The sequence below is a fragment of the Argiope bruennichi genome, chromosome 5 (genome assembly GCF_947563725.1).
Source record: "Argiope bruennichi chromosome 5, qqArgBrue1.1, whole genome shotgun sequence".
Lineage (NCBI taxonomy): Eukaryota > Metazoa > Arthropoda > Arachnida > Araneae > Araneidae > Argiope > Argiope bruennichi.
The window spans coordinates 111,953,599-111,968,175 of record NC_079155.1 but is presented as its reverse complement, the minus strand read 5'-3'; the positions used below and the strand labels follow the sequence as shown (position 1 = coordinate 111,968,175).

At 26.0% G+C, this 14,577-nt stretch overlaps 1 protein-coding gene across 4 annotated transcripts in view; it reads right to left on the bottom strand.

Moving 5' to 3' along the window:
* The window catches only part of LOC129968744 (cytospin-A-like), a 90,453-nt gene that overhangs the window by 6,453 nt on the left and 69,423 nt on the right, over positions 1-14,577 (bottom strand). For all 4 annotated transcript variants that reach the window (XM_056082948.1, XM_056082951.1, XM_056082950.1 and 1 more), the window contains exons 5-13: positions 12,152-12,404; positions 10,526-10,789; positions 9,128-9,316; positions 8,246-8,515; positions 7,558-7,719; positions 4,769-4,982; positions 3,153-3,256; positions 1,768-1,985; positions 28-133 (exon numbers count right to left, since the gene is read on the bottom strand). In XM_056082948.1, coding sequence (XP_055938923.1) covers positions 28-133; positions 1,768-1,985; positions 3,153-3,256; positions 4,769-4,982; positions 7,558-7,719; positions 8,246-8,515; positions 9,128-9,316; positions 10,526-10,789; positions 12,152-12,404 — 1,780 coding nt within the window. The remainder of the gene's footprint in view (positions 1-27; positions 134-1,767; positions 1,986-3,152; positions 3,257-4,768; positions 4,983-7,557; positions 7,720-8,245; positions 8,516-9,127; positions 9,317-10,525; positions 10,790-12,151; positions 12,405-14,577) is intronic.

Below are 14,577 nucleotides of genomic sequence, written 5' to 3'. Positions count from 1 at the left end.
ATAATAAAATTTCTGGAAAACACCAACCTTATATCCAAGTGTTTTATTCTGACACCACTTGAGAAGAGCATTTCTTTTAGAACCTCCTCCTTTCACAAGAGTAGACAATGGATCTTTCTTTTCCACAATGTCACTGGAAAAGAATAATTCCATTACAATTTTTATGAAACAACAATTATTGCATACTTATTAACAAAGTTGTAAAATTGTTCCATTTACTATTAGAGCAATTGTTTCAATAAAATAACCGCAATTCTCAACTATAATATTAATATAAAATTAGATAAAACAGAAATTGAGCATTTTATACTTTCAATCCTTTTAGAATACTTTCACAAGATGACAATGATGCAACAATCTCATATCCACCAACATTTGTTACCCAGCCATTGGTAGCACTTATAAATATATTACATATAATGAATATCCTCAAATTATTAAAGAATAGATGTTTTCAAAGAATTTTAATTAATTAATACGTTATTCAAAATTATTTAATAGACTTTTATTACTGACTAAATATATAAGTAAAATAATTTTACTTAAAAAACACACAATACGATTTTGTGCCATCAAACAAATTAATACTGTTTGTTAGACTTTTAGAATTTTTTTTATTGAATAGTAAGCCTTCCTTCTTTTTTTAAGTCATCATTGCTCAGTTCAACATCATAGCAAAACCCCTAATGCATTCATATACAAATAAATTTGTTCTCTTTTTTTTTAAAGCCATGCTAAAAAGAATTTCACTAACCACCAATACTGTTAAATGGAGGATTCAAGAGAAGTGCACTTTTTTTTTCCAAAGTTTTTTTACTATATATCTGTAACTGAGTAGTTTTCACCTAATTTTCGTAGCTGTTAGAAGGTATGCAATCTGTATTTCTCTTTGGTTTTTAAAGGTGTATAATTTAAGAAATATAATAGTATATCTTTAATTAGATATCCAAACTAAATCAATGATAGCAAATGTGATCATTAGGGTAGTTTATTTATTTATTTAACTTATTTGAAGAATTATCTGAAGGTTTTTTTCTGGATGATTATTTTTTCGGCAAAATTTATTACATACTTCATTATTTAATACTTACAGAAATATAGCATAAAATAAAATGATTTTTTTCACTTTAATCAAGAATTTATGGATCTAATTTTGTTAAGCATATATTTAAAACAATAGACTACCATGCAATCTACCTTTTACATTGCTTTGGGATTGCTTCAAATTCACTCTTGGAAATGATATCTTTTATTTTGTGCGTCAATAACACCTTCATATTCAATAGCAAATATGCAAGAAATTTGAAATATATATATATATATATATATATATTTGTGATCATAACGATTAACCAATGTACATAATTCTATTGTAACACAGAATTCATTTCTGTAATATAATTCCAACTGACACTTTAACCGTACCAGGATCATGTAACAAGAGCTAAATAAGAAGATCAAAGTTAATTATCAGTGGTGATAAATTTACGTCTGATTAGGTAACAAATAGACAAGAAAACTCTCAAGTAAAAAAAAAAAAAAAAAAAAAAAAACAGTCAGTAGAAAAACGAAATATTGAAATACTATTACATAAATACAATTATAACAAAACAGTACACCATATCAATAAATATTATATGCATCAGTTTTTGCTTTCGAAAAGGATTTTCAATTCCCTTTCTTGATAGGGGAAGAGCTACAATAATAAATACATATGGCATATTGTCTAAATTTTAATAAAGGAAAGAAAATCTATCAAAGTAATACCTATAACTGTTCCGTCTAATTGGATCCAATTTACTTGCAAGTATGGAGACAGGCAAAGGTTTCAGTGCGTCCCCTTCTCCTTTGTTGGAAATAGCATTATTAGAAACTTGGCCATTGTTTGTAGTATTGATTGTTTCTGAACTGGTCTTCTTGGTAAGCCTTAGTTCAGAACCTGTTTTGATATCTTTTGTAGTGGGATCTGATGAACGGAGGTTGGGCTACAAAATAGAATTGCCATTTTTAGTATCATAGAATTTAAAATAAACACATATCTTTTCACTCAATTCCAAAAAAATTAACAGTGATAATTGTCTAACTGATCACAACTCTCCCTTTCCAAGCTTTTTAATAGCATAAGAGCAGAGGGGTTACATCCAGACAAAACGGAATGAGATCTTTTGATACATTTTTAAATATCAAAATGTAAAGGTTCCTAATATGCATAACATTAAAATTAATTAGAAATTTCAGCAAAAGAGCTAAAATTGTTAACAAGTAGAAATGAATTTCCAATTGGAAAATAAATGAAAAACTTGTTTTTAGAAACAATAAAACGAACTATTCAAGGAGTACCAACATAATCCTGTATTTTGGATAGCTATTAATATAGATTATAATCAGAATTAATATATCAATTAATTTAAACTATGAATTATTGAAGTTCTATTTTGATGAAATTCTATTTAACACATGGGTTGCACTGAAGAAAGAGAAATTTCCTCAATGCACAATCTTATTTTTGATAAAATTTCTTTTTATGGAAACACTTGAAACAATATTTATAGTTCCAGTCAAATAACAATTAACAAATTAATATTTGCTTTTAAATATTGTACTAAATAATATATCTAGCAAGATTTGCAATTTCAGTAGACAGTGTTAATTAGTAGTACCTTAACAGTAATAATATTTTAACCACCTCCAATAACTGATGAAAGGAGCATAATTAATTTTAATGTAACTTTTAAATCAACACAGAACAGCTATTCAAAGTGAGCATCATCCCTTTTTTTCCTCTTTTGGAACATTTATACTTTTTGAAACATTAAATTCAAATAAATGTTCTGAAACATTTCATTTTATAACAATTATACAAGATTAAAGTTTTTCAGAAAATAGGACATTTAAGCATTTGAATAAATATTCCATCTCTATTTATTGTGTAAATTTTTATTAAGTAATATGTATTTACGCAAAATATATTTATCATCCTTTCAACAATATACAAAAACAAAAGAAATCAAACTACCATGAGTTGATTTCAAATATTAGCAAAATGATTTGGTAATTTCTCAAATTAGGAAATATAAATATTAGGTAAGAGACAATACATTTTAAATTCTATATCTAAATTATTAAATAGAAATAAATAAAGGAATTCATACCTTAATAAAAATATCATTATTATTATTCATAAGAGCAGTCACTCGAGAATCAGAGGCAAGGCTGTTTAAACTACTTGATGAAGAACTACAACTACTACTAGGACCTGTAAGCAAGAAATACATGAAATTTGAAAGTGAAAAGATAAAATAAATTAAAACATGAATGCAACTATAATAATAAATTTTTAATTTTATAGAACATTTCAACTCTACCAAAAAAATTTCATCCCTTTGCTGCAATAAAAATAAAGGCTCTAAAAAAGCTAAACCAAAACAAATCTACATGGAACTAATATAATAAAGGCAAATTTGGCATTCAGAAGGAGCCTGGCTTATATTTAAGAAGTTTCTTAAAAATTGTGCTGAATACTACAGAAAGGCAGTTTGATATTGTATTCAAAACTTCCTTTGTATTTTTTTTACAATGCTTACTGATAAATAGTAATATTTTATACAAACAATTTTAATTGAAATAATAAAAATTCACAAGCCTGAAAGGAATAATAATATAAAATAATAATAACTAAGTAAACATTTAATGTTTCACTAAAACATATTCTGAAAAATAGTCCTGGTCATAAAAAGAAAAATACTCATAGAATCAGTTTCAGTAAAAATCATCAGACGGCTTAGATTATATATTTTTTTTATAATGCATTTTTTTTTCTCTCAATTCAGCCTTCTTTGTAAAGAATGTCAAAAGTGAAACAAAGTGTGTAAGAATAATGAATTCTTTGATACATGAAGTGAAAAATTATCCAATGATGTTTTGACAAAAATAAGATAATGACAGAGTAGAAAGAGAACAGTAAATATTTGAATGTAAGTATTAGCATGTAAATGAATCTCAGCTAATAGAAAACAATATCAAGTTTTGATTGGCTGATTTAGTAAGGATATCCTATGACTTTCGCATATAAGGAAAGAAGATATACATTGCATTCTACCTGATATTTCAGTCTTTTCTCAGCAAGCCCTTTACAATTGAAAAACAAATCTTATGAATTAATAACTTTTATTTACTTGCAATTAAATTATTATAAAATCTAAATTTAAAAAAAAATTTGGTACTCATAAACTAATTTAAAAAGGAATCCTTCTACAGATACATAAATATATATATGTTAACCTTAAACAGTATTTAAATATAAGCATGCTGTTTAGAATTTGTTTAATGAAAATTACTTGACAATAAACAATAAAAAAGAATTGACATAAATAATTTATCAGATTAAAGCTGAAGAAGAAGGGGGAAAGCAAAAACAAAGAGATGTATGTATATTATAAATTTTAAGATTCCTCTGGAAAATTTTATTAAATTCATAAATATTTCAGACACAATTTGTGAAAGTTTAAGATATAAAAAATATTAGCTAAAGAAAGTGTAAAAAATTATAATATAAGTTATGTAAAATTTTATAAAGTGACTGTTATTAACTAATGACAAAGAAAATCTTTTCCTTAAATTTTATGAATAGAAATATTTAAAAAGTATCTCATTCTTAAATTGGAAAAACTATAAATGGTTTTTCACCAAAAAATGTAATAATAAATGAAGAGGAAAAAAGCTGCTTTTCAGAACAGAGATTCATAAGTGTACAAAAAACAAATATTACCTTGTCCTTTAACCTGCTTAGTGGCATTTTCTATTGACTCAATGAGAGAACGGACAGAACATTGATTGGCATTGCTTCTGTCAGATCTTTTAGTAGTGGTGGCTAGCTGTCTGCGGGAGGTTGTCTGTAGATCTTTCTCAATATTGCTAAGTACAGTCAGCTCAGAGGACAGGCTTCCTTTTGAGAAAGTAGGAGATGAAACTTCCCTCTTATTCTGGAAATGTATAAATGAATTTAATATATGCAATTACTGAAAAATCTACATTAGGCATTTATTTTGGTAAAAGAGTAAAAAAAAAAAAAAAAAAAAAAGGGCAATACATGATAACAAAATTATTTTTATGCATTGGTAGGGAAAGAGCTATAGAAGCAGAAGAGTATATAGGCTAATGTACTTATTGCATTTTTAAAATAATTATAACTTTCACATTAGCCAATTACAAAAATCATAAAGAAGGAATTAAAAAAAATAAGGACATTAAGCCATCTTTTCTTTACAGCCATTATAATTCAGAAAATAAAAATCAATCGATTTTAACAGGAGTTCCTTATCATCAAAATACATGATTATGCACTGTTCTACAAGATTTTTTTCCATATTTTCGGAATAAAACTATATTTGACCAACCTGGGCTATGGATGGAAATACTTTATATTTTACCATTAGTATAGTAAATTTCAATTGAACAAGTTTAAATTTAACAGTTAATAAATTACAGTAGATTCTCAACCATTCATTTAGTCAAAATATAATTATCCATAATAAAATCATTAAAAAGGCTAAAAAAGAAGAAGTAACTATTTGTCGAGGACTCAAACAATAATTAAAATACCTGTCAATTTTGATTCCTTAGTCTTATACCAGCCTTTTAACACTAATGCAGTTATTTATCATCTATATCTATACTTATAATAAAGCTCAGTGTGTGTGTGTGTGTTGGCGCTCTACAGGCCAGGTCATTTGACATACAGCTATCAAATTTGGTACATGTATACCTTAGAGGTCGGGAATGTGCACCTGGGGCCCCTTTTTTTGAAATTTTAATTAGAATTTTAATTATTAATTAAAAACTAACTTTCCTGCCAAAAACATCTTCCATTTTCCACACCGCCAACTTTTCAGCCAAAAAAATCTTCCATTTTCCCCACCGCCAAATGAGTAAGACTTTTTTTCTCCCAACAGAAATGAGGCTAGGGTTAACATTTTTTGGCGGATTATTTCAAACGATTCTGTTTATTTTCTTAATGTTTTATGCATTTAAAATTAAACATTGTTAATTAATTGTATTTATGTTAGTTATATATTTTTTTGTATATGCTTATAGTTTTAAGTACATCGTTTTTAAAGTAGTTTTTTAAACCTGTTTTCGACCGATTATTTTAAACGATTCATTTTATTATCTTAAAGTTTGATGCATTTAAACATTGTTAATGAATCGATCTGTTCATGATGAATCTGAGAAAATTTTGTTGATAAATTCTTGAGATATTACATAAATTAAGAAAGAAATTCTTTAGTGCCCATAAAGTTTAAACGCTCAGTGACTCTATTTTCAGTAATCATATTATTAAAAAAAATGCTTTGTTTCAGTAAAAAATATTATATTAATTGCAGTTTAGTCATTTCCATTTTAATTTTAAGCATAAATTTTACCGGAACTAACAGAAAATTAGAGAGATACATATTATGTTATGGCTGAAGGACTTTATATTATTATGAGTGAATTACATGACTATCAAAATTTGAAGCTTTAAAATATTTGATGAAGAAGCTATTAAAGTAGGAATTACATAAAATATTTAATTATTAAAATTTTAACGAGCATTAAGATTGGCGGACCGGCTGGTCGCCAAAGGCGGCTAGTAGATAAATAAAATTGAAAGTTTGAACTGAAGTTTTTGTTTCAGAAAAAACTTGCATTTTATTCAATTTTTTTTCTTTATTTAAAAGTTATGTATTTACAATTTACATAATTTCATTATTCCTGCAATTAAGTTGGACATCACAGAATTGATATTAAAATGTATGCTATAGTTTTATCCGGAATACTTTTTAAAATCTGAAATGAATTTTTAGAAAATATGAATAAGGGCATCATAAAAAGGATGTTTTTAAAAGTATAGTTGGAGTAGGAAGTGAACATTTATGAATTTTAGCCTATCAAGACAATCAGTTTACCACATAAGGTATAATATTTGGGAATCTATTGTACATAGTTTAAATCCTCTAAGTGGCACTTATCACTTATCTCAAAAATTACATTTCAATAAAAAGACATTGCCATTGTAACTTTTAATAGTATAGAGAAAAGCTAATAAATATTCTCTAAACAAGTAATTACATATATTATATGAAGAAAAACAATACTAAACACTTTAAAATTTGCCTCTAATTCATGACTACAACTTTTTTTTTATTTTTTTTTTATTTAAACTTCTCCTTATGAGAAATTATATATTCCCAAATAGTCAAGCATTTTAGAAACATGATCTTAGTTGTTAAGATATATTTTGAGAATATAATGCAATAAATAAATTTATAGATTAAATGCATTTAAAAATCATTAGTGAAAATTTTGAAATGATATAAAATGTGCATCTTGGGAAAAAAAACAAAAAAAACAACCTAATAGAAATTAAATAAACTTACTTTTTAAGTACAAAAGGTTTAACTTTTTTAACCAATCAATAAAGCAATATAAAAGAAGGGGGAAATAGTTGAAGGATAACCTGTATTTAACAACTTTAAAAATAATATATAAATAAAAATTAAGGAGGATTTTAAAAACCTTCAAGGCTGCTATTTCAGCTTCCAAAGCAGCATTCTTCTCAGAAAGCTCTTTGTTTTCAGCAGTTAGACGTTCCACGTCTTGAACAGCTTCCACCTTGAAGTCATTGGCCACTCGAACAGTAGTCAACAAATCTGCCTGAAATTTATTCCACTCTTCGACCTTGAAAGAACAAGAAAAAGAATCAATATACAGAAATCTTGTACTTCTTTTAATTTAAACAAAAACATTAAACTTTTTTTATTGTTTCCCATGCATTAAATTTAAAAATAATTTATCTAAAAGATTTAGAACTTTCTTCAGTCATAGTTAGTTGCATTTAATATGTAAAAATCAGATTTTTTTTTTGTATGAATTACAAGATAGCAATATAAATCATTCATTCATATTAAATCTTAATTAATTCATAATTAAATCTTAATTGAAATCTAAATTATTGTACTTACACAACTGAGCAATTTTTAGAAATATAATTTTGAAGAAAAAAAAATATTTCCACATAAACATGTGTATTTGATAAATTAGTATTCTTACCAAGAGTTCAAACATTACAGACATTTATTTAATCATTAACATGTTAATAAGGATATAAACTTCTCTTAATAAATCACTGAATATGTAATAAACACCTTCAGATGTTTAATACATATAAAAATTTATGTCGAAGAAGACGGCCAGTAATACGTACCTCTGCTTGATGTTTCTTCTTAAGTTCTTCAATTTCTTTTTGACCTTGAGTTAATAACAAAGTCTTCTCCTGTATTGTTTTCTGTAACTCTCCAATGGTGGCTTTTAAGTCTCGTTTGTCTTCTAGATGATGTTGACATTTCAGTTTTAGCTGCTGCAATGTATCATCCAAGGCAGCCATTTCTTGACTCAGCTGCTCCTTCTCAGCCATAACTTGTTGGAGACGGTACTCCATATCTGTGATTTGTTTGTGAGCATTGTTCTTGGCAACCTAGAAAAAAAGTGCCACCATGAAAATATTCGTCAAATGTTTGATTGAATTTCATAAAATATAAATAAAATAAAAGTTTTTTTACTTGGCAACAATACTGTATCAAACATGATCCAAATTCATAATAATAACATTATCCGTATTTTACTAAGATGAAGTAAAACTGTTATTTTTTTGTATATCATACTTATAAATTTAAGCAACCAATTAGAACATCTAAAGTTTATGTAATGGGAACATGTTCTCAATTAGAAGTATAAATAAATTCAAATAATTATGGAAAGAAGATTTAAAACAATTTATTAAAAACTTTCAAAAAATTAATAATGAATACACAAATGTCATTAAAAAATTGATATATAACAATTTCTTGTAATAATGAATAGAAATTTGTATCAACTTAAAATGAATTCCTGTGGCAATTATATTGCTTTTATTATTTCAAAACAAATAATTCATTAAACTAATTATACACCTCATTGCAATGTCTTGGTTTATGTAAAATCACATGTGAAAACCATTCGATTCAAAAATAATCCAGGATGTTTCAATAACATTTTATTTTCCCAAATGCAATACAAAAATCTATTTTAACAAAACAAAGAAGATTACCATATTTTCTTCCTGTAATGACTGCAACTGGTCTTTTTGACGAGTTACTTCTCTTTGACTTAGAGCAAGCTGCTCTTGCAAATGCATTGCTCGCTCTTCCACGGCTTCTTTGTCTTTACGAACCTCTTGTAAAAGAGCATTTAACTCAGAAGTTGCACCAGCTTCACGCTCACGTTGCAATTCCAAGACCTATAGGGATATATGAAAAATAAATAAATAAATAAATAAAAACATAAATAAATAAATAAAGTTTAACTTCAACATGGACTAAATATCTTAGAATCTTTAAAATGAGTTTTAAATCTAGTGAGTCAAACATTTGGCTGCAATATTCATTATAATATTTTTAAAGAGGAATGGTGAAAATCTAATTCTTGTTATACAAAAAAGTAAAAATTTTTTAAGTTACATAGTTGTCAAAACTGAAAGAATAATTCATGCAAAAAAAAAAAAATAATAATAAATAAAGAGTAAAGCAAAATATAGAATTTAATTATATAGACATAGATAAAATTAAATATAAATTCTATATCAAGCAGTTGATGTACTAAATATAAAGTATTCTTGTTAGCTAGAGATAATCCACTTAGCTCATTCATTAAAAAAAAGTTATTATAAAAAATTAAAGAAGAATATACAAGAATGAAAGAAACATAAAGCAGCAATCATTTTCTTGTCTCCATTCTCTCTCAGAAACAAATGGAAAAAAAATTAAATGATGATCATAATAAAATAAAAATTTGGTTAACAGATGATGAATAGAGTAGAAAAATTTCAAAACCCAGTGAGAATTTTTTAATCTTTTTTACAAAAGTAATAATTATAAATAAAATCATTAAGGGAATTAAACAAGAAATTTATGATATATACTTGAAAAAAGAATAATGCATTTCAAGTATTGAACATTGCAAAAAACTTAAATTCGATTTTAATTGAACACTAAGTCTAAAACTTTTCAAAAGACTATTGTGTGCTTGAGTTGAAATTTGTTAATGAATTTCAGGAAAACTAAATTAATTTTGAATGAATTGGAGTTCCTCAATATGATAAATATCATTTAATTTTCATGAAAATGGAAATCAGAATATTTTAAGTTCATTTTCATACTTTTTTGTGTCTCCAGAAAAGAATAAAATAAATAATTAGATCAAACAACATTCAAGATAGAAAACATATTTTTCAGATAAATGAATTTAATTTGATGATATTTAATAAAACAAAGTAATAATATATATATATATAGGGCAAAGTTTAAAATAGATCCCTGTATGATTCTAAAATGAATTTCTAATAATTTTTAGCATTGAAAAATTAATTTTCAGATGTTAAGGTATATTTAATAAAATATTACATTGATATAAGAATGCAATTTACACAAAGTTAAAAATAGACATTCACCTTTTGTTGCTCTTTTTCAAGTTGTAGTTTCAGTTGCGAAATTTCTATCTGGTTAGCAGCTAGCTGCTCTTGACTCTCACTCATTTGAGATTCCAACAGACGTTTGTCGGCATTGATACTTTCAATAGTGGATTCCAGCAACCGAACCCTATCCCTGAGAAGAATAAGATCTGTCTGGGGACGACTATCATTTTTGGCAGCTTGCAAAGCAGAAGACAGTTCCTCTTGCTTCATCAAAAGATCATCATGTGATTCTTGAGTTTTCTAAACAGAAAATAATAAAACATTAATCACTAGTTTTAATACTAGTTTCATGCCAACTTCTTGTTCTAAAATAATATTTCCTTTTTACTAAAGTTTTCAGGAATATTAATAATTTTAATGAATGAATGAAAAAGTAACAAATAAATATAATTAATAATTCTTTATGATAATATTTTAAAAAGGAAGAGAATACACTTTTATTATAACCATAAGCAATTCATAAATAGCCAAATGAAATATCAATTAAGAAATTTTCCAATAGTATTTTGTATAAATTAAGTAATTTATACAAAATAATATCTAACACAAAAGTATGCCAACTAATGGTTTAGCAACAACAATATAATTAATTTTGAATCTCCAAATATAGAAAAAAAAAAGTGTCAGAGCAATAAATAAATTTTGATACTTCATAACACTCCTGTCATAGTTTTCATGCATTCTACTTTCTCTAAAAAACTAATGTTTTTTAATTAAAGTTTAATTCAGAATTAGAAAACAAAATTTTTTTAAATATAATTTTGAAGTATATTATCTCTCAATACAACATTTTGATTGCATTAATAAATTAAGCAATCCTACAAATAGTCAAGTAAAAGGCCTGTTTTTGCAAGTAAATTTTTAAACCTGAAAAATCATTTTTCTCGTACCCTTCTTTAAGAATTTGAGATGATAATAATAATAATAATGCATACATATTAGATAATTTCTTCATATAACATTTTCAGATTCAGAAATAATGAATTTCGGCATCAGAATTGAAGTAATGTAATTGAAATCAAAATAGTTCGTAATTCTCAACTCAGTAGCAGAAATACAAGAAAGACAGGTAGATTAAAAAAAGTAAAAATAAAAGCAGACACTAGTGCAAAATTAGACATTTTATAAATCTTTTTAACTCTGCTAGCAGTCAACTGTTTTGATATGATAATGCAGATTTCCTAGCAAGGGGCTTTAAAAAGAAATAAGCCATATTTTCTAAAAAAGTAATCTGAATTTTATAATTAGAATAATTTTTTTTATCCTGAGAATTTTTAACCAAGCTGCTTTAAAAGTAAATTTTAAAAGAGTAAAGAAAGTGCAGAAGAAAGTTAACTTTAGGTCCAAAGTTGAAGATTCAAAACCGGATACCATAAAAGAAAATTCTTTTGCATTATTGTGATATAGAAATTGGGAGAGGTATTTTAACTCCCAAGAGATCTTTAACATCTGCCTATATTCAGCCTTTTGATTCTTAAAATGAACTTCATGTAACTGCAAAATGCAATGTTAATTTAACTGTGCTCAAGAATGGAAAAATTTGGCTTGATAACTTGTGAAAAAAAATTACTTAAATTTTTCATTTAAAGTTTCATCTATTACCTTCAACAAGTCCACTAGATTACTTTCCCTTTCTGATGCAGAGAGTGGCTGTTGACCTTCAGTCTGAAAGAGTAACTGTTTCAGTTGCGTTATTTGTGTGCGACACTCTTCCAGCTTTTCAGTTTGGGAACAAAGAGACTCTAGTAAGACGGCTTTTTCATCTGCCATACGTTCATTTTCTAATTGTAAATCTACTAGTTGGTCCTGAAGGTCTGTAAGCTCTTGTAAGGTGGCTTGCAATTCTTCATTAGTACTAAGAAGTAAATTTTAATCATAAACAATGAAAAAATAAACTAATCAAACAATACATAAAAAGAAATTTATAATTAAAAAACAGCCTTTTCCCTGATGCATATTTAAATGATGTCAATATACCTATGCTAACAGAATCCAAAGCTAGAACTGCAGCTCTAGCAACAATTAAAAATTATTAATAAATAAACAACAGGAAAAAATAATTAATATTTCATGAATCAAAATTAAGAAATAAAATTATACAGTATAAATTTTTTAAAAAAGGCACTGAAAACAAATATTCCTTTAGAATATTTTATTATCATTTACTTAAAATAATATATTTGAGAGAAAAAAAAAAAAAAAGAAGAAAACCTTAAATGTGCAAAACTCTGTAAAAAGAGGTGGGGGGGGAGGGCTAAAGAAGTACTTACGAAAACCAATTAATGCATAGTTAAAAAGTGCTCATGCATTTATTTAATGATTTCACTTAATTCCCTAAGGAACCTTTGCCAAATGTGATTATGGGAACTACTGGTATTAAGCCCTGCAAAGGTTAAAATATTATTTATGAGAGACTTAATTTTAATAAATATTCAAATAATAAAGGTTTTTTTTTTTTTTGTATAATTTCTAAGCAAAGTTTAGAATTCTATTGCACTATTACTTATATTATAAAATCCATTTTTACTATGCATAACTAGTCATTAATAATCCTTTAAACAGAAAATATTATTAAAAGGTGTAAATAAATAAAAACAGAAGTAATAAATATTTCATGAAAATTCATTAACTGTAAAGTAATTGTACTGATTTCACTTGTTAAAGAAGAGTTCGTAAATTTTATAAATAAAGTTCAAAAATAACTGCATTATCCAAATAAAAATTACTGAACACAATTACAGACGGGAAGAACAAATAACGGTTTAAGCAAAGGCTAAGAAAACAATCTTACTCTGACTGAAAACATGTCCAATAAGAATACTAATAACCAATTACAGAGTTACTACCAAAGCAAATATATATATATATATATAAATGTATCTTATATTCAGTTGAGGAAAAGTTAAATCAAAGACAGAAGACCAGCACATCAGTCAAAGAACTCTAGCTTAGAAAGTAATCGGAATTTTTTGATTAATTTAATCTGTAAATGTTGCCCATTGAGATGTTCATTGTGCAGAACAGAAAAAATAATGAATTTCTTTATCTTTAGTACAAGAATTTATTATATTATTAAACGTTAAGAAGTGAAAAATATTTTAACATCTAAGTTACAATTAGTAGCTATGATGAATTTCAGATAGAGAATGAATATTGCATAATGCAATTAATTAACCAAGATTCAATAGAGATTTATATCTAGATATTTTGAGCCAACACTAAAGTTATTACCCAAATACTCAATAAATTTTGAAAATCATCAATGATTCAAATAAATTTAGTATGCAATACATTTATTTTCAGCACATAAAACTCAGATTTTACTAATAGCTTAAGTAAAGAGGAATTATTTTCATTTAAGAAGGACAAGTACAACTTTAGTCTATGACTAGTTTTAAGGGAAGATTGGATTTCAAATATAAATGCAATTATTAGACTAGCCACTCCGATAAGTGGCATCTGTTTTGCTAACCATGACAGTATAACTTAAAAGAGGGTAAAATCTCTAGCACTTCGTAAAAAGGTAAAAGTATCATATTGACAAATGTATCAATTAAAACAAAAAGCAGTAAATGGTCATTAAAAAACAGAAATTTCATTCATGTTGCATGCTTTTCATAAGAAACAGCATAGCAGTACAGGCCTATCCTTAACCATCCATAAGAAATTATGACCTTTTCATATATAGACAAAAAATTCATATTTTAAATAATAAAAAACAAAAAAGTTTTGATTGAAAATGGTAAAAAAAATAATAATAATCTTCCATTATAAACAGTAACAGCTGACAAATTTATAGACAATAATCATAATAATATTTTCTGACCTAGTACATTTCATTTCAAATATTATATATCACATCATATCAATAAGCAGACAATTTTGATTGACTATGATAAGTAAAACTGTGTACAATGTAATGAGAAGCATTATATTGTGTGCAATGAATCAGACTATTGAACTATCAGACTATTGAAAATGAATATTGTACAATTATACATTGGTCAAAGAAAAATCAGAATATTTCA